This window comes from Daphnia pulicaria, chromosome 7 (assembly GCF_021234035.1).
Source record: "Daphnia pulicaria isolate SC F1-1A chromosome 7, SC_F0-13Bv2, whole genome shotgun sequence".
Lineage (NCBI taxonomy): Eukaryota > Metazoa > Arthropoda > Branchiopoda > Diplostraca > Daphniidae > Daphnia > Daphnia pulicaria.
The window spans coordinates 1,401,701-1,429,390 of NC_060919.1; the positions used below are offsets into that span (position 1 = coordinate 1,401,701).

A 27,690-nucleotide genomic window follows, 5' to 3' on the forward strand; every position below is an offset into this window, starting at 1 on the left:
CCAAATAAGTGCACGTCAACGTCTAAAAATAAGTATTGTAAGTAGGTTCATTCAAGGGAATGTCGAATCACATAAAGGATAGCGCTATTTAAAAATCTATTTCGTTTTTTAAATAGATTTAAAACTATCCACACCCAGACATCGTCAATTAAAACCGTCGGTGTGGATATAATAAAAAAAGATGAATAATTTTCTGGCTGGTTTTCGTGAGTCGTCGGGTATGAATGAGTTTTAGGTGAGAGAAATGTTCCAAAGCGTTGATTTGTTGGCGATTTTTTAAGTCTGAAGAAGCTTTTCGTCCTAGATGATACTTGACAAGTACCAGGTATGCATTGGATGCTGGCAACTCCTGTGTATCCAGGGCGGCAAGCACAGACAGGATTGTGATACACCACTTGGCACTGAGCATTCGGCACACAAGGCTGGAAGGAACAAGGGTCGATACAGCGCTCGTTAGGGATGTCACAGGCCTCGGTGTCCAGGCAGTCGTTGTTGCTGACGCAACCCGTTTTCGGTGGGATGATGACCTGTGGTGGAGTCGGGCGACCAAATGAAGGCCGTTCCGACGTGATAGGTCTAAGCGCCTCAGGCCAGACAAACGATGGTGGTGTGACTTGTGTTCCAGTAGGTGGCTGCTGGATTTGTGGACGACCCGGCGTTTCAGGACGAGACGGTTCAGCAACTACGGGTGTTGGGGTACCGGGGGTGACTGGGGTTTGACCAGGTACTGTTGGCGGAGGCCGAGTGGTTATTTCGGGTATTGATGGAGGTGGTTTAGGGTAAGGGTAAGGATCGGGTTTTTGAGAAGGTGGTGAAATGGGATTGGAAGGTGGTCTTTCCCCAATTACAGGGACAGTGGGAGGGGAACCTGGAGGTCGCGTTCCGGCTACTGCCGAGGGCCGAGTGGGTAAAACAGCTGTTGGTGGTCTACTGGGAACTTGTGGATAAGATGGCAAACCAGGTATATCTTGAGGTGATGGGGAAGGTACTTCCGCTTCAACGGGAGAAGTTGGAGGTTGTACAGGATAACCAGGTGGTCGAGAAGTTGGGCCTATAGGATACTGTGAAGGTGTTCCAGCTAATGGTGGAAGGGCAGGAGACGATGTAACGGGCGGTGGATGAGGAGGATATGGTTTATTGGTCGTCGATGGTTGTTCTCCAATCACGGGAACCGTTGGAGGATTAGATATCGAAGGAAGCTGTGGGGTAGGTGAAGGTGGATAAGGTCGTTGCGTTTCAGCCTCAGGTGATAAACTAGGAGGAGTTGGATAGTTTGGTCGTGGAGGCCTTGTGCCTGGCTGAGCTGGACCTGGTGGACTGGGTTCAGCTACGACTGGTTCAATGGGTGGTGGAGGCCTACTTGTCCCTGGTGTTGCAGGAGGAGAAGGAGCAGGACTTTCTGCTACTGGAGGTTGGAATGGAGGAACGGAAGGAGATGGAGGTGAATACTGGGATCCAGGAGGAGGAGTAGGCCGAGGAGTTTCAGCAATAACGGAAACAGTGGGTGGGTTAGAAATACCGGGTTGCTCTTGAATAGGAGCTGGATAAGAAGGACTGGGAGTTTCGGCCACTGGTGGTATACTAGGTGGGTTATATGGTCTTGGTGGTGTTGGGCCAATTGGTCGTGAAGTCGATGAAATTGTTTCAGCAATTACCGGGACGGTGGAAGGATAGGGGACTGAAGATGGTGCTTTCGTAGGTAAAGGTGGTTGATATGAGGTCTCAGAAATGGGTGGAAGATGAGGGGGAGTAGGATAGGACGGGCGAGGTGGCCTTGTAGAAGGAGTAGCTGGGCCATAAGGAGGGCTTGGTTCAGATATAACCGGCTCAGTTGGTAACGGAGGTTTACTAGTTCCTGGTATTGCTGGTGGTGATGGCGCGGGAGATTCAGCCGTTGGGGGTTGGAATGGAGGAACGGAAGGAACTAGAGGTGGATATGAAATATCAGGTTTAGGAGTGGGCCGTGGTGTCTCAGCAATTACTGGAACAGTAGGCGGGTTAGAAATGCCAGGTGGTTCTTGTACAGGAGCAGGATAAGAAGGTTTTGGTGTTTCAGCCAAAGGTGGTATGCTAGGAGGATTATAAGGTCTTGGTGGAGTGGGACCAAGTGGTCTAGGTGTACTAGGTGAGGGAGTTTCGGCAATTACTGGTACGTTAGAAGGGTAAGCAATTGATGGTGTTGCTTGTGTTGGTGAAGGTGGTCGTACTGAGGTCTCAGCGATGGGTGGAAGATGAGGAGGAGTAGGATAGGTTGGGCGAGGTGGCCTTGTTGCAGGAGTAGCTGGCACATAAGGAGGGCTTGGTTCAGATATAACCGGCTCAGTTGGTAACGGAGGTCTACTCGTTCCCGGTATTGCCGGTGGGGATGGAGCAGGAGATTCAGCCGTTGGGGGTTGGAAAGGAGGAACGGAAGGAGCTGGATGTGGGTATGAAATATCAGGTTTAGGAGTAGGCCGTGGTGTCTCAGCAATTACTGGAACAGTAGGCGGGTTAGAAATGCCAGGTGGTTCTTGTACAGGAGCAGGATAAGAAGGTTTTGGTGTTTCAGCCAAAGGTGGTATGCTAGGAGGATTATAAGGTCTTGGTGGAGTGGGACCAAGTGGTCTAGATGTACTAGGTGAGGGAGTTTCGGCAATTACTGGTACGGTAGAAGGGTAAGCAATTGATGGTGTTGCTTGTGTTGGTGAAGGTGGTCGTACTGAGGTCTCAGCGATGGGTGGAAGATGAGGGGGAGTAGGATAGGACGGGCGAGGTGGCCTTGTAGAAGGAGTAGCTGGCACATAAGGAGGGCTTGGTTCAGATATAACCGGCTCAGTTGGTAACGGAGGTTTACTAGTTCCTGGTATTGCTGGTGGTGATGGCGCGGGAGATTCAGCCGTTGGGAAAGGAGGAACGGAAGGAGCTGGAGGTGGGTATGAAATATCAGGTTTAAGAGTAGGCCGTGTTGTCTCAACAATTACTGGAACAGTGGGTGGGTTAGAAATGCCAGGTGGTTCTTGTACAGGAGCAGGATAAGAAGGTTTTGGTGTTTCGGCGAAAGGTGGTATGCTAGGAGGGTTGTAGGGTTTTGGTGGAGTGGGACCTGCTGGTCGGGGAGTACTGGGTAAAGGAGTTTCAGCAATAACTGGGACAGTAGGTGGGTTAGAAATGCCCGGAGTTTCTTGAACGGGAGAAGGATAATAAGGTTTTTGTGTTTCGGCTAAAGGAGGAATGCTAGGAGGATTTGAAGGTCTAGGTGGAGTTGGACCAACTGGTCTAGGTGTACTGGGTGATGGAGTTTCTGCAATAACCGGTAAAGTAGGTGGGTTAAAATTGGATGGTGGTGCCTGGGTAGGATATGGTGGTCGAGATGAGGTCTCAGCGATAGGTGGAAGTTGTGGTGGAGTAGGATAAGACGGGCGAGGCGGCCTCGTTGCAGGAGTAGCTGGACCATAAGGAGGACTAGGTTCAGCAATAACAGGCTCTATTGGGAGAGGAGGTCTACTCGTTCCTGGTATTGCTGGTGGGGAAGGAGCAGGAGTTTCGGCTGTCGGGGGTTTTTGCGTGGGAATAGAAGGAGTTGCAGGTGGATATGGAATTTCAGGTTTAGGAGTAGGTCGAGATGTTTCAGCAATTACTGGAACAGTAGGTGGGTTAGATATGCCGGGTGGTTGTTGTACAGGAGAAGGATAACTGGGTCTTGGGGTTTCAGCTAAAGGTGGTATACTAGAAGGCGTTAAAGGTTTTGGAGGGGTTACAATCGGTCGGGTAGTTGAAGGATATGGTGTTTCGGCAACAACCGGAACTGTTGGGGGGCGAGGGATATTAGTAGTTTCTTGTGTAGGTGATGGATATTGAGGGCGAGAGGTTTCAGCTAAAGGTGGTAAACCAGGTGGAGTTGGAGGAGAAGGATATGATACATATGGAGGTGTAACTGCCGAAGGCGCAGGAGTTTCCGCAACCACTGGTACAGATGGAGGGTTAGAAATACCAGGTGTTTCCTGAACGGGAGCGGGATAGGCAGGTTTTTGTGTTTCGGCTAAAGGTGGTAAGCTAGGAGGGTTAGAAGGTCTAGGTGGAGAGGGACCAATTGGTTTAGATGTACTGGGTGATGGATTTTCAGCAATAACTGGCATGGTAGATGGGTAAGCAAATGATGGTGGTGCTTGTGTTGGTGAAGGTGGTCGTACTGATGTTTCTGCAATAGGTGGAAGGTTAGGAGGAGATGGATAAGAAGGAACAGGTGGTCTTGTAAATGGTTGTTCTGACTCATTAGGCGGGCTAGGTTCAGCCACTACTGGTTCAGTCGGCAACGGAGGCCGAGTTGTTCCAGTGGTTGCAGGTGGCGATGGTGCAGGAGATTCAGCCGTTGGTGGTTGATAAGGAGGTATAGAAGGAGGTGCAGGTGGATATGGAATTTCAGGTTTAGGAGTGGGGCTAGGTGTTTCAGCAATTACTGGAACAGTAGGTGGGTTTGAAATGCTAGGTGGCTCTTGAACAGGAGAAGGATAAGAAGGTTTGGGGGTTTCAGCCAATGGTGGATTACTAGGAGGGTTAGAAGGTCTAGGTGTAGAAGGGCCAATCGGCTTGGGAGTTGAAGGAACAGGTGTCTCCGCAACAACAGGCACAGCTGGAGGTTGAGGGGGTTTTGTGGTTTGCTGTGTAGGTGATGGATAGTCGGGACGTGGAGTTTCGGCCACTGGAGGTGACACAGGCACAGCGGGTGGTGCAGGCGGGTAAGGAATTGGAGTTGGTGGCACTTGTGGAGCTGGGGTTTCCACAACAACAGGCACAGTAGAAGGTTTGGAAGTTGACGTTTCTTGGGAAGGAGGTGGAGGGCGAGTTGATGTCTCAGCAACCGGTGGAATTATAGAAGGTGTAGGGTAACTAGGGCGAGGAGGTCTAGCGGTGGTTGGACTGGTTGGAGGTGTAGTACCGGGTTCTGCCACTACTGGCTCAGTTGGTGGCGGTGGTCTACTAGTACTTGCAGTACCCGCAGTTGGTGGAGGTGATGGAGATTCTGCCAACGGCGTAATAGGTGAAGGAACAGTAGGATAAGTAGGAAGTTTCGTGGGCACGGTAGGTGGAACGGTAGGAGCTGTTGTTTCTGCAACGACCGGTTCCAAAGGTAGGGTTGGACGTGGTGGTCTCGTGATTGGAGTTACTGCTTTCGTGGTTGTCGTTTCTACCCCTAATTCGGTTGTGGAGATCGGAAAAGGAATTTCCGGTGTAGGCGGTTTAGGATAGCCAGGCATTTGACTTGTTGTTTCAGCTATAACCGGTTCAGTGGTTGGGATTGAAAATGGGATTTCCGGTGTAGAAGGCCTTGGATAACCAGGTCTATGGGATGTTGTCTCATCAACAATAGGGCCCGTAGGAGGATAGGTAAAATTTGGCACAGGTGTACTAGGATAAGGATACCCTGGTTTAGCGCTGGTCGTCTGTCCTGGAACGGGGACCGTTGTTGGTTCCGTCACAACCGCAATAGGCTTGAGTGGTCCTGTATGCATTTCCGTTGTGGCCATTAAAGTAGGCAATGGAGAAAACTCAGTTTTCCGGTATATCATTCATCAAACAACACATTTGCAATCGAAACATTATCAAGGCAACGAGCGCACTTGCGTCTATAAGCTCAATGAAATTCAAGATCGTGATGAAAAGCTCGGTATTCCTTGTCGGGAAGCGCAGAATTCATTGGACAAGGCCAACAGGAAGAAGGTAATTGATATTGACGCACGGATAATAAAGTAATAAGGCGGTCATCGGTCAAACATCCATATTGTTTGATACCATAATGACGAACGCAATTGTACGACATTTGTTTTTAGAAAAATTAAAGGTTGGTGAAACTACAGACCAAATAAGGTGCATAGCAGTAGCATTTAAAACAATCTGTACACGAATGAAAGTGTTAAAAAAGCATTATGCATCGACTGAATTACTTTTGACGAATGATGTCATGATTAAAAAATTCAATTAGTTTTTAAATGATCCATTCGTGTACAGACTAAGTGATTGGAATCGAATAAGCGTCTCAAAATGGGCGAAAAACATTAACGATGATCATACTGATTGTTAGTAGTTTATTAGCATGCTCATGAAGTTGAATTTGAAACTTACCGGGGAAGCAAGTGAGCGTTGTGGCGTCACACTCTTCATTGGCATTGCAGGGAGGGCATTCACCCACTACAGGCTCTTTGGGTATATCAACTACCTGACAGCGTCCGTTAACGCAACCTTCCTTTGCAGGGCATTCGGCATCCGTTCGACATCCGACAGCTGTTTCAACAGAAAAGAAATTGAAATAAATATCAGTTATCTCGTTCAGTTCAGGTTCCAGTTTAATTGTTAGTATAAAAGCTGTAATGTTAGTTAGGATTTTCTTTTTAGTTAATTGGACAGTGTTAGTCAAGAGAAGATACTAATTCCACATTAGTATGAACTCTGTAAATGCAAGGCCCATTTAATGGCATTAATATGAGTAGTATTTAATATTTGAAAACAAAAACAAACAAAAATTCCCCAATTAAAAGATGTCTGAGGGAGAGGGATTCGTTCGGGTATAATATTTAGATTTTTTTTTTTAATTTTTCAGGTCCCCATGTTGTTTGTTGGCGATGTCATTCCGTTGATAACCACACACACACACACCGAGATGATGGGTCGACATTATAACTACCTTGAATGCATCCGTATTGCGGATTGACCACAAATCCGGGCGGGCAGAATTTGCAGACGGCCTTATGCTCTTCAACGTAGCACGGCCGGTTTTCTGGGCAGGTGGAATTCTCGCACGGATTACGGCACTGGAAGTTGACGCAGGCCATGGTGGGTGGGCAGCCTCGATCGCGCAAGCAAATCGACACAGAAGCCGTGCAGTCTTCAACGCAAATGCAAACGGCCCGATGGTCTAACACCTGGCACACTTTGTTGGAAGCCGTGCAGGGATTACGAGTGCCAGCGCAAGGATTCGTGCACCGGCCTTGTACGCAGGCCAAGTTACTAGCGCATTCGTCGTCCACTCGACATTCGATCGGGTTCGGTCCGCACGCCATCTCGCCCGCTTCGTTCAGCACGAAGCCGTGCTTACAGACGCAGACGGGACGATGCCGGCGGACTTCGCAGCGTTTGCCTTGATCGCAGGCGACGTTCTTGAAGTCGCAAGGATCTTGGCAAGTGCCCAAATTGGTGTTGCAAGCATGATTGGTCGAGCACTGGTTGTCCCTGGAACAGGCAGCTACAACGGGTGAAGTCGGGGGTCTTGGACTGCTCGTCACTGGATTTCTGGGCGTAGTTATGACAGCAACGGGTCTCTGAGTTGTCGTTCCACATCTGGGATCTGGACTGCACTTGAGAGTCGGCCGGCCGATATAGCATTGTGGGCAAGAGCAGCGGGCCTTGTGCAAGACGACGCTACAGAGAGCATTCTGACCGCAAGCCTCTCGCAACGAGCAGGGATCTTGACACTGCCGATTGACGCAAGCCTTATCCATGGGGCAGTCGTTGTCAATCGAGCAGGAGCGATCTAGGGTGCCGGATCAGGTGGGCAAGGACGGTAGTGGAGTGAGAGAGAGAGAGATAGAGAGAGAGAGAGGAAAGAGAAGAGGAAGAAACGGGCACACACAAGCACCAAAGAATATGATTCGGTCAATTTCGGCTTGTAAACACATTAGAACAAATGGAAATCAACTGAAAGAAATGAGAAAAAAAGTCAACTATCCTTGAATACACGAAAGACTACGACTAGTGTAAGAGAAAAAGACCTAATGTCTCGTGTTGTTATGCAATCTACTTAGTACGGATTCTAAAATTGCGCCATTCACTAAAATCAAAAAATGATCATGCGGTCAATTTGGTTCACTTGTCTGTACCTGCGCTGCAACGGACATCCGGGTTTCCTTGGAGGCCAGTCTGACAACGGCAGACGTAAAGAGTGCCATCGGCAACACAAGAAGCTCCTTCTCCGCAACCTTCTGTCCGGCAATCCGTTCTCATCGAAGGTTTTTCAAGAGCACCTGAATTTCGACATTCCCGAAATAAGTTACGACGGACCATCGAATAAACATTTAAAAAAAACGAAAGAATTTACATTCGACGCGGGGATTTCCAGATGGATAATTGGGCGGACAGAAGCAGACGGGACGGCTTCCTTCGACTCGGCATTGGGCGTTAAGTCCACAGCCGGAATCGGCGCAAGGATCGATCGTGGACGGTGCTGTGCAAAGGCAGCCCCTGACAGGATCGCCAATGCATCCAGGTGAGCAAGTGCAGGTGAAACTACCCACGTTGTCTGTGCAAACAGCGTTGGCACCGCAAGGATTGCTTAAACATTCGTTGACATCTAAAACGAACGGAATAATCCAGTCAACATCTGGCTCAAATAAATTTCAGAAAAATAAATTAAATAGATACCTTGTTTGCAATCAATTTGAGCGTTGCCGAAGTAACCGGGTGGGCAAAGACACTGGGCCTTGTGGTTAACAGAGCGGCAGACGGCGTTGACTCCGCAAGCTCCGGCTTCGAGACACGGCAGGACGCAGCGGTTGTTTTGGCAGCGCTTTTCCATGTCGCAATCGCCGTCGCGTTCGCATTCGTTCTTCTCGCAACCGACAGTCGGATTTCCGGAGTAGCCGTTGGGGCAGAGGCAAACTGCTCGGTGGTCAGAGATTCGGCATTCCGCTCCTTTTCCGCACGGGCTGACTTGACAAGGATCTTTACATTGTCCGTTAATGCAAGCCTGTTGGACGGCGCAATCGGTGTTGGCTTTGCATCCGGCGGCGCAGCTTCCGAATCGGCAGAGCTGACCAGTTGGGCACTGGTTGTCCGCCGAGCACTTGAGGCGACAACGTCCCTGGACGCAGGTTTCACCGCAACTGCAATCGTTGATCTTCGTGCAGGTTTTCGAGCACAAACCGGAAATGCAAGCTCCTGAACCGCAATCGCCGTTGGTGGAACACCTTGTCGGAGTGATGGCGCATCCAACCTGAGGGTTACCGATCGATCCCGACGGGCAAGTACACTGGGCTGCGTGATTGATGACCTCACAAACAGCGCAGTTGCCACAAACATTAGGGACTCGGCAAGGATCTATTAAAAATTCCATTAATGAATGAATTAATCCATCCCAAAATCACCAGTTTGAGAATAAAGAATCCTTACCGACGCATTTGTTGTTGATACAGGCTTGACTGGCCGGGCAAGTAGCGTCGTTACGACAACCGACGACGCAAACACGATCTAGACAGACATGACCACGGTCACAAAAGTTGTCGCTGTTACAGACGGGACTGCAAGCTCCGTTGATGCATCGGGAATCGGAAAGACATCCTTGATCACTGTTGCAACAATTTTTAAAGGAGGAATTAGTTCAAGAAATGTTTGACCGGAATAAAAATGAAAACTCACTTGGTACAGCCGGGACGGCACATTCCGCCAATACATTTCTGGTTGGCCAAACAGTCGGTGGTTCCGGTACAGGTGGATGGTGGATAGCGACAAGCAACTTTAGCGTTTCCGACTAAGCCTTCGAGGCAAGAGCATTGGGCTCGATGGTTGGTTCCGGTACACTTGGCGTTGGTGCCGCATGCGGCCGGTGAGGCGCAGACGGAGACGCACTGGGCATTGAGACAGGCGTGAGTCATGGGGCAGTCAGGATCGACTCGGCATCCGGTTTTGCAGCTTCCCATCGAGCAAATCTCGCCACTGGAACAGTCCGTGTCTTGTCTACAGACAGGCACGCACATTCCTTGTCCGCAGCGTTCGTTGACCAAACACTGGGAGTCGGCCGAGCACAGAGGACGGCAGACGGAATTCTGGCAGGTAAATCCAGCAGCGCAGCTCTTGGTTCCGGTGCAAGGTGTTGGCTCTCGGACGCAGGCCTACAGTAAATCAATTAAAATTAGATATTTATCATTTTAAAAATCTGTAGCAATTCATCATACCGTGTTGGGAGTTGGGTAAGCCAAGAATCCAGCTGGACAGGTACATTGAGCTCGTTGATTGACAACATTACACAACGCGTTAGGTCCTATCAAAAGTAAATTACAAAAATAATCAATCAAAAGCACTTGCAGGATTTCAATGCCAATCCTTACCGCAAACGGCTTCGGAGCTGCAGGGATTTTTACAGCGGCTGTCAATGCAAGCTGGAAAGAAAAATGAGTTTTAAATTAGAAAATATTATTCCTTCCAAATAAAATCCTGATTTGTATTAATACCTTCATCGGTGGCGCAATCGGTGTTCTGTCGGCAACCGATGGTGCACATGTTGTTGAGACAAATGTGGCTGAGGAAACAATCGTTGTCCACTCGGCAGGTCAGCATACATTGTCCGGCGACGCATTTCTCGTTGATGGCGCACTTGGAGTCGCTAGTGCAGACGGGAACGCAACGTCCTTCGTTGCATCTGTTGCCGCTACCGCATTCGCTATCGCGACGGCAAGCCACTGGAACGCGGATGCATTCCGTTTTGGGCGATCCGGTGAATCCGGCCGAGCACGAGCAAACGGCCGCGTGATTTACTGGCCGGCATTGGGCGTTCATACCGCAAGCGCCGTCCAGCAAACAGGGATTGACGCACTGTCCACGGACACAGGCCTCGCCGTCTTGACATTCGACGTTGGATTGGCAGGCTGGTTTGCAAATTCCGCCGTAACAGAAGGTGTTGGGCGGGCAGTCCGGTTGAGCCTTACAGCTGACAGGTTGACGGACGCAGCCGACATTTCGGTCGGCAGCGTTGCCTTCAAATCCTTGGCGGCAAACGCAAGCGGCTTTGTGATTGGCTGGCAGACAGTCGGCGTTGGGTCCGCAAGAGTATCCGGCACAGACGTCCTGACATTTCGGCTGGCCCTTTTCTCGGCCGCAAACGGCAGAGGGCGGACAATCCGTGTTCTGTCGGCATTCAACCGGCTGCTGGCATCCTTCCTTGTACGCTTCACCGACGGTTCCGGCTGGGCAAAGACACTTGTAAGAGCCGCGGGTGTTCTCGCAACGGGCTCCGGCCGCGCAGGGCGTCTGGGAACAATAGTCGATGGGTGTGCAACCGGTCTGGACGTTGCCCGTGTAGCCTGGCTGGCATTTGCAGACGGACTGGTGTTTCTCCGAGAAGCAGAGCGTGTTCTTACCGCAGAGATTCTCGACCATGCAGGCGATTTTGCAGCGATTGTCGTGACAGCGTTTGTCGGCCGAACATTCCTCGTTGTTGGTACATTCAATCTTGAGACAGCCGATCTTATCGTCCTGCGGATTGCCGAAAAAGCCTTCCTTGCAACTGCAGACGGCCTGGCGGTTGACCACTTGACAGGCGGCGTTGCGGCCGCAGAGGATCGTGCCATCGCATGGGTTTCGACATTCAGCTTTGCCGTTGGTGGATTTCAAGCAATTTTCACCGTCCCCGCATTCCTGGTCGCTGCGGCAACGGACCTCCTGGACGCAGACGCTGTTGTAGCAAATCTGGCCGCTGGCGCATTGGGAATTTTCAGTACAAGCTGGACGGCATTTGCCTTCGATGCAGTGCTGCGATGGTAGACAGTCGCGGCTGCTCTGGCACCGGGAAACGCAAACGCCACCGGTACAAGTTTGAGACGTCGGGCACTGGGATTCGGAAGCGCAAAGGACCAGAGCCACGCAGCCTTGGTAAGGGCTTCCGGTGAAACCGATTTTACATTCGCACACAGCTCCTGTGGGTTATAAAACAGTGTCAAAAAAAATATTCCGAATGTATTTCTGGTCCAGGTGTAATTAATTATGAAACACTTACGGTGATTTACGGCGGTACAGTCGCTGTTGGATCCGCAAGCGTTTGAAGCAGCGCAAGCATCAACGCACTTGTTGTTGACGCAGGCTTCCTTCTGGGAACAATCTGATCCGTCGACACACTGGAGCGTGTAGCATTCTAAATTATTTCCGGTAAAAACCAACCAACAAAATTAAGTTAATTGGTCAGCGGTGGAAAATTTTATTAGTTTTTTTTGTTACCGATTTTCGGGTTGCCTGTGGTTTGGAACGGGCAGCGACAGACGGGCAAGTGGTTTTCGGTGACACAGTCAGAACCTTTACCGCAAGCGCCAGCTAATCCGCACGGGTCTTTACAGGTACCAGAAACGCAAGAGGCCGTCAATGGGCAGTCGGAATCGGCGACACATTGACCCGGTCTCTTGCAACCGGCCTTGTAGGGCTCTCCAACTAAACCTGTTCACATCAACAACAAAAGATCGTTAAAAAACCAAACAACTCTAGGCTATATTAAAACGTTAACAGCCGTTTGATGGGGGTGTACGTACCATCTGGACAGACGCACTGGAAGTTGCCAGGAGTGTTACGACTGTAAAATAAAAGCGATGAGAAAAAAATTAATATTTGGTTTTTTAAAAAATAACAGCGGCCAAAGTAATTAAAGCTAATGGTTTTTTTTAAATTTTACCAGACGGCAGATGGATGGCATGGATTGGTGCTGCATTCGTCAACGTCGACGCATTTGTTATCCTGGGTGGGTCGGAATCCTGGAGCGCATTGGCAAACGGTTTTGCGGTTCTTCACTTGGCACAGTCCGTTGTAGCATTCCATCGAATCGCAAGGATTGATGCATTTGAAGGATTGCTTGTCGCAGGTGCGATCCTGGGGACAATCTTCGTTTTCGATACAGTCGACCCGGAAGCAGCCCACTTTAGAGTCGTTGGGGTTGCCTCGGGTGGAAGGCGGACAACTGCAAGACGGTTGGTGATCGACAACGGTGCAGAGGGCGTTCGGGCCGCAAGTGTTGGCGGCGCAAGGATCGGCGCAAGCTTTGGTGCCGCCTTGACGGACCAGACAAGCCAATTGATCAGCGCATCCGGAACTGGTTTCACACTCGTTGGCAGCCACGCAAGCCTCCGTGTAGCCGTCACCGACTGTTCCAGGTTTGCAGGAACAGCGGAAGGATCCGGCCGTGTTGGTACATTGGGCGGTGGCGTGGCACGGTCGGGTCTGGCACTCGTCAACGTCGACACAGTTTCCAGTGGGTCCGGCGGTGAATCCAGGAGCGCAGCGACATTGGCTGTTTCGGCACACTTGGCTGTTGGAGCAGTCGGTGTCTGATCGACATCCTGGCCGGCAGCCACCGTCGATACAGACTTCGCCGGGCATACAGTTGTTGTCGCTGTAGCAGATCTTGACACACTGGCCGGACAGGCAGCGCTCTCCTCCGACGCAGGCGTTGGGCACTCCATCGCGACAAGTCGGGTAGCAGCGACCGGATTGACAAGTGTGGCCGGCTGGGCAGGCCGTTCCCGATTGACAGTAGAGAGGGTTCCGCATGCATCCTTGTTGGGCAGTTGGTCCTCCCATAAATCCTGAAATATTTTAGATGATGAAATTTTTCGTTTTTTAAAAATGGAATTGAATTCAAATTTGAATTTACCATCGGGACAGGCGCACTGGGCGGATCGATCGATGACACGACAGAGGGCGTTGGTGCCGCAGACTCCTTCACGCTGGCAAGGATTTTCGCAGCGATGGTTCAAACAGGCTTGGTTGATGGGACAGTCGGAATCGGCACGGCAGCCGGCCTTACAGTAGCTTCCGACGCAAGCCTGGCCGTTGGGACACTGCTCTTGACTCAGACAAGGCAGTTGGCACATGCTGGACACACAGCGCTCACCCTGGGCACAATCTTGGGCGTTTCGGCACACTGCTTTGCACTGGCCGCCCATGCAAGGACTTCCCGACGGGCAGTCGCCATCTGAGCGGCAACTCTGAGGCTGGCGGACGCATCCGCGCTCGGCTGTGGGATTCGGGTTGAAACGTGGCGGGCAAGAGCACGAAGGCTTGTGATTGATCACTCGACAGGCAGCGTTCGGCCCGCAGAAGGAGTCGCATGGATCGACACAACGGCCGTCCAGGCAAGAAGCTTCCGACGGGCAGTCGTTGTTGCCATTGGGGCAAGTTCCGTTGGCTCGACATCCGGTCCTGTAGGCATCTCCGACCTTATCTAACGGGCAGGAGCAAACCACTCTTCCGGCCGACATGGAACTAAACGGAATGGAAATTAAAATTTAAAAATCCAGGGGCTGTAAACGTGTGAAATTGAATTACCAAATTGCTGAGGCGTGACAGGGTTGAGAGGTGCAAAGGTCAGCTGGAACGCACTCGATTTCTGGATGGGGGTTGGGCTCCAATCCAACCGGGCAGGAACACATGGCCATGTGGTTCTCGGCCAGACAAATGGCGTTTTTGCCGCAACTGTTTTGAACGCAGACGGGCTTGCAGGTGTAGGTGGTGCGGTCGCAGGATTTGGTTCCAGGGCAGTCGCTATTGGCCAGGCATTCGACTTTGCGACAACCTTCCGGTCCGGAAGGATTGCCAGCGTAAAGGCCAGTGGTCGGGCAAGCGCATTTGGCGGCGTGATTATTGGCCACGCAAACGGCTCCCGATCCACATCGAACCGTCGGGCAGATGGCGACGCATCGGCGGACTCCGTTGCTGTCCGGTTGGCAAACTTCAACTTCGCTACACTGGGTGTCCGTCTGGCATTGATCTTTGGGCACGGGGCGGCAACCGTTGCGGTCGTTGGGGTTACCAGTGAATCCGGCCCGGCAAACGCATTGGCCGATGTGATTGGCGGCTCGGCAATCCGAGTTGGCGGAGCAAGTGTAACCGACACAGACAGCCGTACATTTCCTCACTCCCAAAATGTCCTGACGACAGACGGAATCGGATTTACAGTCCGTGTTGGTAACGCAATCCGGAACTAAACAGAAAAAAGATCCACAAAATTAATTTTTTTAAAAACAAACAAAATTCCATTTCAATTCTTCCAACTTACGTCCTGGTTTTTCGCACGTTCCGGTGGACGGATTGCGGACAAAGTTGGACAGACATTCGCAATGGGCTTTGCCGGCCTTGATGACGCACGATTCGCTCTGGGCGCAGGTGAAGGACTTGCAAGGATCGACGCAGACACGTAGACCGTCAACATCTTTACCGCAAATGGCATCGCCCGGACATTGGTCATCTCTTGCGCACTTGTCTTCGGCCGGTTCTTGCTGGCATCCGACGTTGGCATTGCCCTTGAATCCGTCGCGACAGATGCAAGAGGCCCGGTGAGTGTCGGCCACGCAAACGGCGTTGGGTCCGCACTGCTCACGTGAGCAGGCGTCCACGCAACGACGGACTCCGCCGTTCTTGACGGAATGATCGACGTGAAGGCAAACCTCGCGACTGGCGCAGTCCAGATCGTTGCGGCAAGACGGAACGGAGCATAATCCGCCAGCGCTGGAAGAGTAGCCGGGGAGACAGAGACACTGGCCGTTCCGGCAGGCCGCATTGGGTCCGCAAGTGACGGATGTGCACGGATCGACGACATTCGGTTGGACGGGTGGTGGCTGGTCGATGGGCATACACATCATGAAAGGATTTCCAGAGAATCCTTCCTGACATTGACAGTCGAAGCTTCCGGGTGTGTTCAAGCAAACGGCATTGGCTCCGCAGGCGTTACCGATACATTCGTTGACATCTAATTCGATTAAAAAGTTAAGAAAATACGTTAATTTAGGTTGAAACAATTTGAAATGAATGAAAGTTGACCTTCGCAGGAGACGTAGGGATTGCCCTGATAGCCAACTGGGCAGACGCAGTCGACGCGGTTGACTCCTTGGCGACATTCGGCGTTGATTCCGCATTTGGTGGCGTCACAGGTCTTATCCTGGGCACCGCACGACTCGTACGGATTGCCCGACGTTCCGGCATTGCAGACGCAGCGGTTGGGCTGGCCGTATTCGCAGTGTGAGTTTTGGCCGCAGGGTGGCTGGCAGACGGGCGGAATGACGGGTGGCACGCACAGGAGATCGGCTTTGCCGATAAAGTAAGGCAGGCAGACGCACTGGTTGGTGGCTTTGTCGCAGCGGGCTCCTACGCCGCAAGTGACGCCTTCGCAGCGCTCCTTACAGCGTCCAGAGACGCAGAGTTGGGGCTCCTGACACGGCAGCGAGGCGGAGCAAACGTCCGGGGAGCAGGAGCCGCCCGGGAAAGGATTTCCGTTGTAACCGTCTAGACAGGCGCAAGTGGTCGACGTTCCAGTGGGGCCGGTCGACGAGACGACGCACTGGGCGTTTTCTCCGCAAAGGATGTCGTGGCAGAGTGAGATGCAGGCTCCTGTTTTGGCGTCTTCCTTGAATCCGGGCAGACAACGGCACCAAGCGGCGTGCTCTTCCGGCTCGCAATAGGCGTTGGCTCCGCAAGGCAGAGCTTGGCACGGGTTAACGCAACCGCCCTGGATGCAGGCCAATTGCCCGTCACAGTCATCGTCGGCTTGGCATTCGGATCGAGCTTCCCCTTGACATCCATCCTGGAAATTTAAAAAAATAATAATTTGGTTAGTAGAAATTCAATCAAGACTCCGGTGGGATAGAACCGTCCGTCCTGCCACACAACTGGCACAGAACTGACAGAAGTATTTCCAGTCTCGGCTTTCCCAGTTAAATTGAAATCATTTTGTTTCCGTCATTTTTGACTGCTGGCCTACTAAGTGAGTCTTCCATGACCGAGCTGGATTGTGTCATCATTTAACTCTTTTTTTCTCACGCTCTGAAAAAAGTCAAAAGGAAATGACAGGTGTGTGTGTGTGTACCTGATAGGCGTCGCCGGATTGTCCACTGGGACAGCGACACTTGAAGCCGCCGTTCTCGTTGATGCACATGGCTCCTGGGCCGCAGGGATTATCTCGGCACTCGTCAATGTCGCTGCAGCCGACCGTCGGATTGCCGGTGTGACCCGGCTCGCACATGCACTTGGGCGGATCCGACGGAGTGCATTTGCTGTTGACTCCGCAAGCGTGGCGCTCGCAGGGGCTCTTGCACTTGTTGTTGTCTTCCGTGTCGGTGTAGTAAGGAGGCGGGCAAATGCACTCGCCAGGCTGGACGCAGCGCTCGTTGGTTCCGCACTCCGTGTCCGAGACGCATCGCACCTGGCTAGGAGCGCAAACGCCTTTGTAAGGATCGCCGGTGAAATTGGCCGGGCACTGGCAGTCGAAACGGCCCGGACGGTTGAAGCATTCGGCTCCGAATCCGCAAGCCGATTGACCGTTGATTCCTTCCTGGCATTCGTTGACATCCTCGCAGGATCCATCGGGTCGGGCTCGATAGCCGGTCGGGCAGGCGCAATAGCTGACTCCGCCCGTCACCGTGATGCATTCAGCTCCGGCTGGACACGTTTGTTTGCCGCCAGCGCAGTCGGCCAGGAGACAGGCTCCTGCGACGACGCGATAAGGAGGTTGGCAGCGGCATTCGATGCTATCGCAGAGGTCGCAGCTCTGGAACGGATTGCCTTCGTAGCCTTTTGGACAGGAGCAGTCGTAACTTCCTGGCAAATTCTTACAAACGGCCCGGAAGCCACAGGCAGGCTTGTCGGCAGGTGATTCCAGACACTCGTTGATGTCCCGGCAGAGGTCCGTGGTCTTGTCACGAACCCAGCCTCTGGAACACACGCAAACGCCGCCATTGTCTGACGGTACGCAAACTTCGCCGCTGGGGCACGGGAGGATGCTGCATCCGGGCGGGGCTGTGGCTTTCTCAATGCATCCAGTCTTGTAGGGTTCGCCTTCGAATCCGTTGGGGCATTCGCAGACGAAGCGGCCGGGTTCGTTGCGGCAAACGGCTCCCTGGGCGCAAGGTTTCTGGCCGGTGGAACATTCGTCGATGTCGACACAACCGCCGTTGACTCCGCCAGTGAATCCGGAAGAGCACATGCACTTGGCCACGTCGTTAATCAACATACATTCCTGATTGGCCGAACAGCGGACGCCTTCGCATGGATCTGTCCAGTTTAAAAAAATTTCATTCGGTTAATTAAAGTTGAATGAATTAGAATTAAATTTTTAATTTTTAAAAAAACTTACGTCTGCAATCTTTGCCGATGTTGGGTTCGGGGCATAAACATTCCTTGGTAGGATCGCAGACGGAATTGCCTGGACAATCGTCGTCGATGGCGCAGCGCATCAGAGACACGCACTTGGTTTTGGCGTCCGGTTCCGGAGCAGTTCCTTCCGGGCAGCGACATTCATGCGAACCCGGGACATTGACGCAAATGGCGCCCGTGCCACAAACACCAGGACGTTGACATTCATCGATATCTGAAAAAGTCGCAAATGTACAAAAACGAAATAAAATTTTTAGTCAATTAAATTATCATAAACCGGTTGAGGTAATCAGTTCAATTCCCTTTCGAACAAATAAAAACCAACAAAAGGAATAAAAAGAAAGGGAAAGACAAATCAAATTAAAAACTGGAATTGGTCAAAATTTCGATTTCTTTCGAAGAAAAAGTCTCAAGTGAAATCACGCATTTACAAATTGACCGCGAGGCATTTCTTCCCTATATAATTCGTGACTCGTTAACAATCGCCCAAGGGCATATCAACCCAATCATGATTTATGATGATGATTACATATGGGCAATCGAAATATAGGAATTCCACAAAAATATTCCGCCGTCAGATTATTAGAGCTGAAATAGCGGAAATATTCCAATTCATATGTTTATAATATACCGAGGCATCTGGTGGACGGGTCGCCGGAAAAGCCTGGCGGGCACTGGCAACTGAAGCTGCCGGCTGTGTTGCTGCAAATGGCTCCTTCTCCGCACCGACTCAGGAGGCCTTGGGCGAGGTCGCATTCGTCGATATCTGGAAAGAATTTATAACAACATCGCGAAGAAATTCAAATTTTTTTGTGTTACGGTCATCCTGTCTCGGAGCTATTTGGAATCTCTCCGACAGTCTCAAAATGAAAATAACCGCACCGCTAATGACTCCCAATTGGCCAGTGGGTTCTGTTTTCTTTTAGTATGAAATAGTCAAAATGTAAAAGAAGAGAGAGGCCAACGTACCCTGGCATCCGGCGGCGATGTTGGCCGGATCGTAGGTCCATCCATCGTCGCAAACGCAAAACGCTTCTTCGCCTTGGGTCTTGCAAGTGGCGTGAGTGCCGCATTTCACATCTTCGCAAGGAGCTGCAAGGCATCATTTGTCAATCGAGAAAAAAGTGAAAATTATAAAGAAGATTAGCCAGTGCCGTGATGATGGAAAACCGGAATTATTCTCTCTCAAACAACAGAAACTGAAAACACACGCCGATGGATTTAAAAGAAAATGAAAACGAGATTGTCCGAATGTAACGATCGGCTTCTCTTCGCCAACGGTCATGAGCACCCCGTTACTCTCTCTCTGTTCCCTTATTATTCAATGCATCATTTGAATAATTCATTGAAAGTCCATTTACCTTTGCACGGGGTGGTCGGGGGTTTACCGACGAAACCGGCCTCGCATTCGCAACGATGGCTGCCAGGTAGATTGGTGCAGACGGAATTGGGTCCGCAAGGGTTCTTGGCGCATTCGTCAATGTCGACGCAAGTGGCGCCCAAAGGCTGGAAACCGTTGCGGCAGAAACACTGGCCGTCCAGGCATTCCGCGTTGTTGACACAATCGAAATTCCCTTTGCAGACGGTGGCAACATCCACCTGAACCCAAACACACAAAAAATATCTTTCCATTAGAATTCCTGCGAGATATAACGGAGTCAAAAAAAAGAGAAAACTTTCGTCTGGTGGTCATATATAAGAAAAACAACTGGAGAAATCTGTTAAGAGACGGAGATCGATGATGGTGTGTCTCACAATCACACACACAGATAGAAAACGGGAAATGCCACGTCATCAGAGAGGCGCATCGCGTAACCTCATTCCCCCAATGTGCGATTGATCCGGCCACGTCCAGGTATAATAATAATCATTCACTATTATATAAAGAGCGCGGCTGAGAGGCAATGCCTTGGAAGGGAATAGCCCAAGTATCTTTTTTGACAGCTTGACAGACGAGTGTTTCAAACGAAGAATAATAATAAACCGAAAAAGCCTTTTTCCCCGTTTTTTGAATGAGAAAATAGGCGTGGGGATTGTGAATTGTTGAAATGAAATGGCCCCCCCATCATCACCTGTTCGCATGCGACGTCCGGCGTAGGCTGACCGGCGTATCCTTGAGGGCAGCGACAATTGTAGCCGGGCACGGCGTTCTCGCAGATAGCCTGCTTACCGCAAGGGCTAGCAAGCACAGCGCACTCGTCAATGTCTTGAAATTTAAAAATTTAAAAAAAAATTTAAAGTTAGGCCATTAATCACGGTTAAAATAATAATAAGACAATAGGGAATCTTTTTTGGGGGGGTTGCGTGACATTTATGGGCTATATATTTAGTGCATGTGTTCCACCATGGCCTACATACCCACGCATCCTCGGTAGGGGTCTCCGGTAAAGTCCTCGACGCACGAACAGCTGAAACTGCCGACGGTGTCGGTGCAAGTCGCATTGGCGCCACAAGGCTTACTCAGGCACTCGTTGATGTCTGAATGGAGTCAAAAAGTGAAAGTTACAAAAGAAAACAAAAATCTGAACCAAAAAAAATAATAAACCGTAACGCATCGCCAACCCACTTGACCCAGAAGGAAGCAGGACGAAATTAGTAATGGTAATTTGTTTTGAGTTTGTTACAAGGTAAAGAGAGCAAAGAGCCGATAACTAACTGTGGCAGGCCAGCAGCAGCAGGTTGTTGCTGTTGTTATTATGATCGCCTCGAAAGCCAACCGGGCAAAAGCACTGGTAAGAGCCGGGGAGATTGGAGCACTGGGCGCCCGCAATAGTCCGGCAAACCGACGGAGTAACGGCGCACTCGTCCACGTCTAGGCATCGGGACTTTGGGTCGCCGCTGTAGCCAGACGGGCAGACGCAGTCGTACGAGCCGGCAGAGTTCACACACTGGGCTCCCAATCCGCACAGTTTTTCATTGGCCGCCGAGCATTCGTCAACATCTAACCAAAGCCAGCAAGGATTTTGTGGTGGGGTGTTAATTTTGTTAATGTTAATTATAGTTTCAAGAAAAAAATAAATATTTCACCAGTTGAAAGGTTATAAAATAAAGAATCATTAGTTGCCGGACAAGAAAAATAGAAATACCCGGATTTCCGAAAGAAAAGAAAATTGAGACAATGAAGCACCAAAAAGGAGTTAACGAACTCTTATTGCAGCAGCTTGAAAAGAGTCTGTAATTATATTAGCGTTAAGGCAAACGGAAAAAAAAAAATATTTAAGTGGCGGCGTGACCGATTTTTGTTGTCTATAATAGCATAGCATTTTTTTCGTGCATGATGATGATGATCGCCATCTTTTAAATATTTTTAGTTTTTTGGTTAAGAAAAAGGAGAAAATTTTTCAAAAAACCTTGACAGGCAATTTTAGGGTCGCCCTTGAATCCTGGCGGGCACTGGCATTTGAAAGTTCCGGGCAGATTGTCACAGATGGCGCTCCGTCCGCAAACGGGAGTGGCTTTGACGCCGGGCGGCGGCGGTGCGCACTCGTCGACGTCGACGCAAGCCACTTTGGGGTCGCCGCTGTAACCGGGCGGGCAGGCGCATTTGTAACCGCCGTCCGTGTTGGTGCAGAGGCTTCCGGTGCCGCAAGCGTTGCCGAGCTCGCACTCGTCGATATCGGCGCACTGCGCAATATCAAAATGAGAGAGAGGATCGAATAGAAATAATAATTATAGACATCATCATCGTGATTTTTTGATCGATTCAAATGGGGATGATGGCACAAAATTATATTTACGCCGTCGTAAGGGTTGCCTCCGTAGCCGTCGGGGCAAGCGCAGGTATAATTGCCCGGCGTGTTCTCGCAGAGGGCGTTAAGGCCGCAGGACCCGGGATTTTGGCACTCGTCAATGTCTAAAAAGAATTAAATTTTATTTTTTAAATTTTAAACAGATGACAATCAATTCAGGTAGTCGGGAGATTTTAACGAAGGATTCAATTGAAACGGACAAACTCGTTTGCGTCACGTCCGTGATTCTTAAAATTATATAATCGTCGTTGTATCCAATAAAAAAAGCGACATTCTTTTAAAGAAAAACCGAAAATGCAATCGGCTTACCCAGACATTGTTTCTCTCCATCGCCCTGGAAACCGGGTTTACATTTGCAGGAGTAATGGGCCGGCAGGTTGCAGCACTCGGCGTTTTCAACGCATTTGGCCGCCAGTTCCGGATTCTTGCACTCGTCGATATCTATAGAAGAAATAGAAAATAAATATTCATTCAAAAACCCAGAAATGCACAGAACAAATGCGAAATTTTGATCCATCATCATATGCAAATCTACGCCGTTTTTGACCGGACCCCGCGAGTATTTTAAAAAAAACTTTGAATTCTGCTGGTAACGATTCCGTCATCTCCCGGTATGCACACCCCTATCGTGCGGATCAAACGAGCCCGGATGGAACCAGATGGTTTTTCTATCTTTTGTCTTTCCCGATATATTTTTTTTAGTTTCCAGTATACACGTACACGTAATATTCTTTCCCATTTTCTTTCACGGTGTCAGACTTTCACATATACGGAACTAGCACGCGCAAGTCGATTTTCGTCTTCTTTCTTTTACACACACACACGAATATAGGCAACAATACGGACGAATAGATGGAAGAGGAGAGAACACCTATATAACAAGAAGAAGAGAGAGGTGAAGAATAATGGAAGGAAAAGAGAGGGGAATGCTCAGACACATCACGGGCGTTATATGTTAGAAAGTGGGTCAACACCGAGCCCTCTTTTGCACCATATATGGCGTCCTGGCCGTCTCTCTCTCTCTCTATCTTTTTTTATTTTTCAGTTGTGGCTGCTTGGAAAGGGGCTCGGGAACGTTTTAGAACATTTTTATTTTAAATATAACGAAAGAAAAACGTGAAGGAATTGAGCCCGCGCGTCCGAATATTATATATAACTGTCCGTCTCGGAGAGAAATTTGTCTGTGGCTTTTCTATCGTCATTAGCAGATGGACGCGATCACGAATTCACGTTTAGCTCATCAGATAGAATGAAAAACCTCAAAAGTTATTCCATATTGTATTTTTTTGTTTGGGGGTTTGTTATTTTGGAAACGGCGCGGAACCGGACGCTCAAAGTCCTTCGCCTCAATTCGACCACCTAAAAATACGTCCGGATATTATACATGTGTATTTTTTGTTACGTTACGTAAAAAGGACCTTCAAAAGGGGGTGGGGGCGTTTCTTATGTTCAAAAAAACAAAATGTGTTCAAGACTTTTTCGAGATTTGATTTTTTTTTTTTTTAGTTGAGTGATCGCCTTCGAAATTGATGTCAACTCCACCCGATAGATTCGTGGCACGTCTAACGATATGACGCCAGCACGTCACTATATAGGCAACAAGACGAGAATCCTAATACGCTCAAATTAAGGTCACCTCAAACTCTCCGAGTCGTTTTTTTTTTTTTCTCGGGATTCTTGTATGGCCGTGCTATGTTTTGATTCACCAAAATCCGTGCCAAAATGGAAAGTGTTGGGCAGAGTGAGAGATAAAAAAAGAACTCGACATAATCTTACATGGGAAATAATAAAAGGACATTAAAAAAGCTTTTTCGCTAAGAAAAAAAGAAGCGGAAAAACCTTGAGACTTGTGTACGATTGCGCAAGAAATATCTAGAAAACCCGTAGCGAATACACGATGTGTAGAAAGAAATAAAATAATAAGATGGTAATTTAAAAGACTTGTTTTTTTATATTTCTTATATGGGATCACGATGGCGTTGGGCAACTGGGGGAATAGCTTTTAACGTGTAAACCGGTCTAATGTATAGACTATGTCCAACTGTTTCTCAACTATTCAAAGTTATTTAGTAAGACGTATGGAGGAGGAGTTCAACGGCTTTGGATGTAATGGGAAAAATAAGGTCACGCCGTTGACACTGCACATGACAACATGTGTCAAATTGATTATTATGTTTGGAAAGGCAGCGAATCCAAACAAGACAACCACCGATTACGTGCGCCATGGCGACAGCTCTATCTTATAAAAGAATTTTTAATAAAATAAATAATCAATAGCTGCTGGCGGGTCGCACATTATGTAACGTGTTCGCCAATCATAATGCGGGGCCCCCGTTCTCTTTCTACCCCCATTTTCATTTTCTATACACGAGACCAATAATAAAAACACAAACAAACAAACAAACAAATTGGCGCCAACGCGTTCATAAAACGTCACGCCAAGAAATTACGTTTCCAGGGCGGGTGCTATGTAGCTAAGAAAGGTTATGATCTTGTTCATTCATTCCTTTCCCTTTTTACATCATCTTCTTTCCCAACATATTTTTGTCGTCGATTTCATCCTGGGAGACAAAAAGGAAAAAGATGGAAAGTGATGCAACAACTCGAGCAAAAGATGGAAGGACCCCCAAAATCTAATAAAAAGAGAATTGTTCATTGTTTCGTTGGTCCATGTCAAAAAAAAAAAACTCTTTAGCCCGTTTGCCTGCTGGAGCAATAACCGGACATTCACCTTTTTGGCTATTAACCAGCACCCAGCAGCCGAAGCGGAGGAACTGTCTTGTATATATACGTCGCTATTCTTCGCGAGCTGTTTCATTGTGTATGTTTTGTATTATTATTATTTCTTTCTTTCTTTTTTTTTTGTGTGCTGTGTCTGTTCGTGCTGGCTCAAGTTCGTCGTGATGAATCCCGCAAGAAAAACTTCTTCTTCTTCTTCCTGGAGCTATAGCGAAAAAAAAAGATGGCTATTCGACCGTTCCCTCCAATATTTATTCATAAACAGGTGGAAAACTTCTTTTGTACCGAAAGATCTGCTGGCATGAATAATTCACGACAAGTTGCCAAAACGGAGGTCTTATACCACCGAGAAGCTAAACAAATCGGTTCATCAGGAAGGATAGAAAAAAAAAACCGGTTGTCATGGCACAGCTTTAACTATCTGCTCTCGTCATTTTTTTTCTTCTCAAAATCACCGGCGGTATGGATGACAATGTCAAAAAGAAATGCCCAAAATTTTCATATCGACTTGGAGAGAGCAATGTCTCCCCCATGACCTTTATCGCCTATTGCATTTTGCTCCTGGGGCCTTTCGAATATCCCATCAAAAAGGCGGATGAGTTATGATGACTAAACATATAAAAACCGCAACGATCACGACAACTGTCACATCATTTTCTACCTATTTAAAAAGAGCCGGAGATGAAGGAAGAAATCAAAAGTGGCCAGGAATTTCCATCACCATCACGCAACACCGCCGCAAAAAAATAATCCGAGTGGGAAATTCAACTTTGAAAAAAAAAATAAAAAAATGACGACATCGTGTGAAAATTGCGTTTTCCCAATTTTCCGCGCTGGGGATGAACCCATTTTTATACCTGAATATATTTCACTTTTAAAAAAAGCCGCTATGATACAGTCCAACCCCTTTTTTCTTCTAAATTTAATTTTACAACCATCGCTTCTAAGGTGGTCGGGTATATCTTTTCGTCAGTTGCATGTCGAACATAATCCCCTTTGGTTTATTTTTTCCCTAGGATCTATCTATATACTCAGGTGTGGTTGGGGTCCACCGTGGCCTTCAGTTAAATGTTATGGTAGTAGTACTACTGTACAAGCACCTCCTACTCTTTGCCGCGTCTCGGTTGCGTCAAGTATAGCGAAGGTCGACCGGCTCATTCCGAAACCAATTTTTTTAGTTTTTCTCTCTCAACTAGAAACAAAAAAAAAAATCTGTTGCATGTTGTCATTATGGTACAAGCCAAATTCCCCCCTCCCCATCACCTCCTTAAAAAATAATTAAATATTTAATTACAGCGCCGCAAAAAAATGCTCCCGCGGAGGGCCCCATGTGAAACTCACGAAACATTTTTTGGGTTTTTGTTTGGTGAACTTTCCCCTTTTGTGCTCATCTGAGAAAAAGAATTTTTGATCGTTTCCGTCTCTTCTTCCTACGCTCATTCTTATGTCGGCGGGTTCAAATTTCCCACAGTTTTACACGACCAGATTTTTTCTTCCATCGGCAAAATGCTGCGGAGGGGAGGACGTTCTAAACTGGTGGGTGTACAACAACAACAACACCAGAGACAACTTTTAAAGACATCAGCGAAAAGAACAAAAATGAAAGGAAACGAGGGAGAGAGAGAAATGATGATGACGGTGTGGCCTTGCCGTCGGCCGAATCATCGGACTCCCGCGGACGACACCTTGGGGCTTGTCTCGCCGTGCAACAACCAAGCCAGGTGTGTGTACACGTATATTTTCGACGTTTGTTGTAACATACCAGACACTTCTGTTTTCTTTTCGCCGCTTCAACAGCAATGGCGGCCAATCAATGACGGGGGGGAATTTTTTTAAAAGAATTTCGTTCCGACTAATTTTGAATTATTTTGGCGCCAACCCAAAGGAATTCAAACATTCAAAATTCTTAGTTTAAAAAAACTTTTTTTATAAAAATGTCGTAGAAATGGGAATTGAAATCAAAATTGGCAAAGCGGCCAGGAACGCCACCAGCCACAAACAGTTGGAAAGTTGCTTGAACACTGGGCAAATCCTTTTTAAGCCTTGGCGGAGGCAACGTTGAAAAGAAGGAACGAATAAAAAGTGTGGTAAAAAGGGATTTCTCTCCTTCCCTTTCATATAATCTCTTTTTTTCCTTCTTATCATTCCCCCCCTTTGAAGACTTATAGTCCGTAGATGGTCAGGGCCGCCTTATAAGGTTATGAAGGTCGTGAATGTGAGCCACGCCAATGAATCGAGAGAGAGCTGCTGTGCTGTTGCATATACTCCGGAGTGGTACCCACCGAAAGGTGAGAGGATAGACAGGCGGGAAACCTAAAACCGAACCAGGACGGAGGAGGGCGGAAATGTGTCCTACTAGGAACACACGAGCCAAACCAATGACACACCTTTTTCGTATCAAAAAATTGACTTTTGGGGTTTTTTCTTGTCGTTAAGACAAGAAACAAAACACAATCAGAACCGGAACATTTTTGGCGATTTTCCAATGGAAATTTTTTCGTGCAAAAAACTTACCCGTGCAGGTGAAACCATCGCCTTCGTAGCCTGGGTAACAGGTACAGGTGAAGCTGCCCAAGGTATTGGTACACTGAGCGAACACGTCACAAGGTCGATACTTGCACTCATTTTCGTCTGGGGGGGAGAAAAAAATTTGTGCGTCAGTTTGATTTCAGTGAAAAAACGGACTACGCAATAATCATTTTGCCCATTTTCAGCGTTAGTTATTTATTTTTTTTACCTGGGGTAGAGCAGCCGCAGCCTCCGTAGCCGTCGTTACAATGGCACTCGTGATCCAGACAGGCGCCATTTTGGCATCGGGCACCTTCGGTCAAGACGCAATCACCTGCGCAAAATAAATCAATGATTTTTTAAAATAATCACGCGGTTTTCCCACATGTCACGAATTACAAAATTTAAAAAAAAAAGAAGAAGGAAAAAGAAATCACGAAATTGAATTATGGATGAAGGGGATTTTCACGCGTTCACCTGTGAATTCATCATAGTGTGTACACGTGCAAGTAGTCAAGCACGATCGTGTGTTATTTGTTGGGATCCTACCGGTCTAAAACGACACAGATCCACACCTCATTTACTCCCAGGGGCTTTAAGCTGGGAAAAGGGCGTGAGTTGCTTCAACAAGTAGCGAAAGTTTCGGGATGTTTGAGAAGGTATAAGGCACTTATTAATCTAGCCTATACCTAACGACACCCTCAATTCAAAACCTCAAAAACAATTTTCTCTCTCAATTTCGCTCTTAATTGATTCTAAATTGATTCAAATGACGCCACAACAAATTAAAGTTTTTGTTTCTTATTTTTGCTCGGGAGAAAATTAT

The 27,690-nt window shown here is 48.5% G+C and overlaps 1 protein-coding gene across 16 annotated transcripts in view; it reads right to left on the bottom strand.

Annotated features, from left to right (window-relative positions):
• The window catches only part of LOC124349357, a 68,116-nt gene that overhangs the window by 32,537 nt on the left and 7,889 nt on the right, over positions 1–27,690 (bottom strand). For 14 of the 16 annotated variants that reach the window (XM_046799860.1, XM_046799857.1, XM_046799858.1 and 11 more), the window contains exons 4-34: positions 27,094–27,198; positions 26,871–26,987; positions 21,927–22,058; positions 21,606–21,721; positions 21,219–21,492; positions 20,227–20,346; positions 19,941–20,074; positions 19,230–19,467; positions 18,838–18,960; positions 18,500–18,634; positions 17,849–18,082; positions 16,583–17,766; positions 15,541–16,300; positions 14,780–15,469; positions 14,050–14,704; positions 13,376–13,986; positions 12,401–13,307; positions 12,261–12,301; positions 11,956–12,168; positions 11,738–11,872; positions 10,197–11,657; positions 10,074–10,124; positions 9,921–10,006; positions 9,385–9,857; positions 9,139–9,314; positions 8,392–9,066; positions 8,069–8,320; positions 7,851–7,994; positions 6,659–7,504; positions 6,100–6,258; positions 323–5,479 (exon numbers count right to left, since the gene is read on the bottom strand). In XM_046799860.1, coding sequence (XP_046655816.1) covers positions 323–5,479; positions 6,100–6,258; positions 6,659–7,504; positions 7,851–7,994; positions 8,069–8,320; positions 8,392–9,066; positions 9,139–9,314; positions 9,385–9,857; positions 9,921–10,006; positions 10,074–10,124; positions 10,197–11,657; positions 11,738–11,872; positions 11,956–12,168; positions 12,261–12,301; positions 12,401–13,307; positions 13,376–13,986; positions 14,050–14,704; positions 14,780–15,469; positions 15,541–16,300; positions 16,583–17,766; positions 17,849–18,082; positions 18,500–18,634; positions 18,838–18,960; positions 19,230–19,467; positions 19,941–20,074; positions 20,227–20,346; positions 21,219–21,492; positions 21,606–21,721; positions 21,927–22,058; positions 26,871–26,987; positions 27,094–27,198 — 16,404 coding nt within the window. The remainder of the gene's footprint in view (positions 1–322; positions 5,480–6,099; positions 6,259–6,658; positions 7,505–7,850; positions 7,995–8,068; positions 8,321–8,391; positions 9,067–9,138; positions 9,315–9,384; positions 9,858–9,920; positions 10,007–10,073; positions 10,125–10,196; positions 11,658–11,737; positions 11,873–11,955; positions 12,169–12,260; positions 12,302–12,400; positions 13,308–13,375; positions 13,987–14,049; positions 14,705–14,779; positions 15,470–15,540; positions 16,301–16,582; positions 17,767–17,848; positions 18,083–18,499; positions 18,635–18,837; positions 18,961–19,229; positions 19,468–19,940; positions 20,075–20,226; positions 20,347–21,218; positions 21,493–21,605; positions 21,722–21,926; positions 22,059–26,870; positions 26,988–27,093; positions 27,199–27,690) is intronic. The other 2 variants (XM_046799846.1, XM_046799859.1) reach the window with 2 other exon arrangements.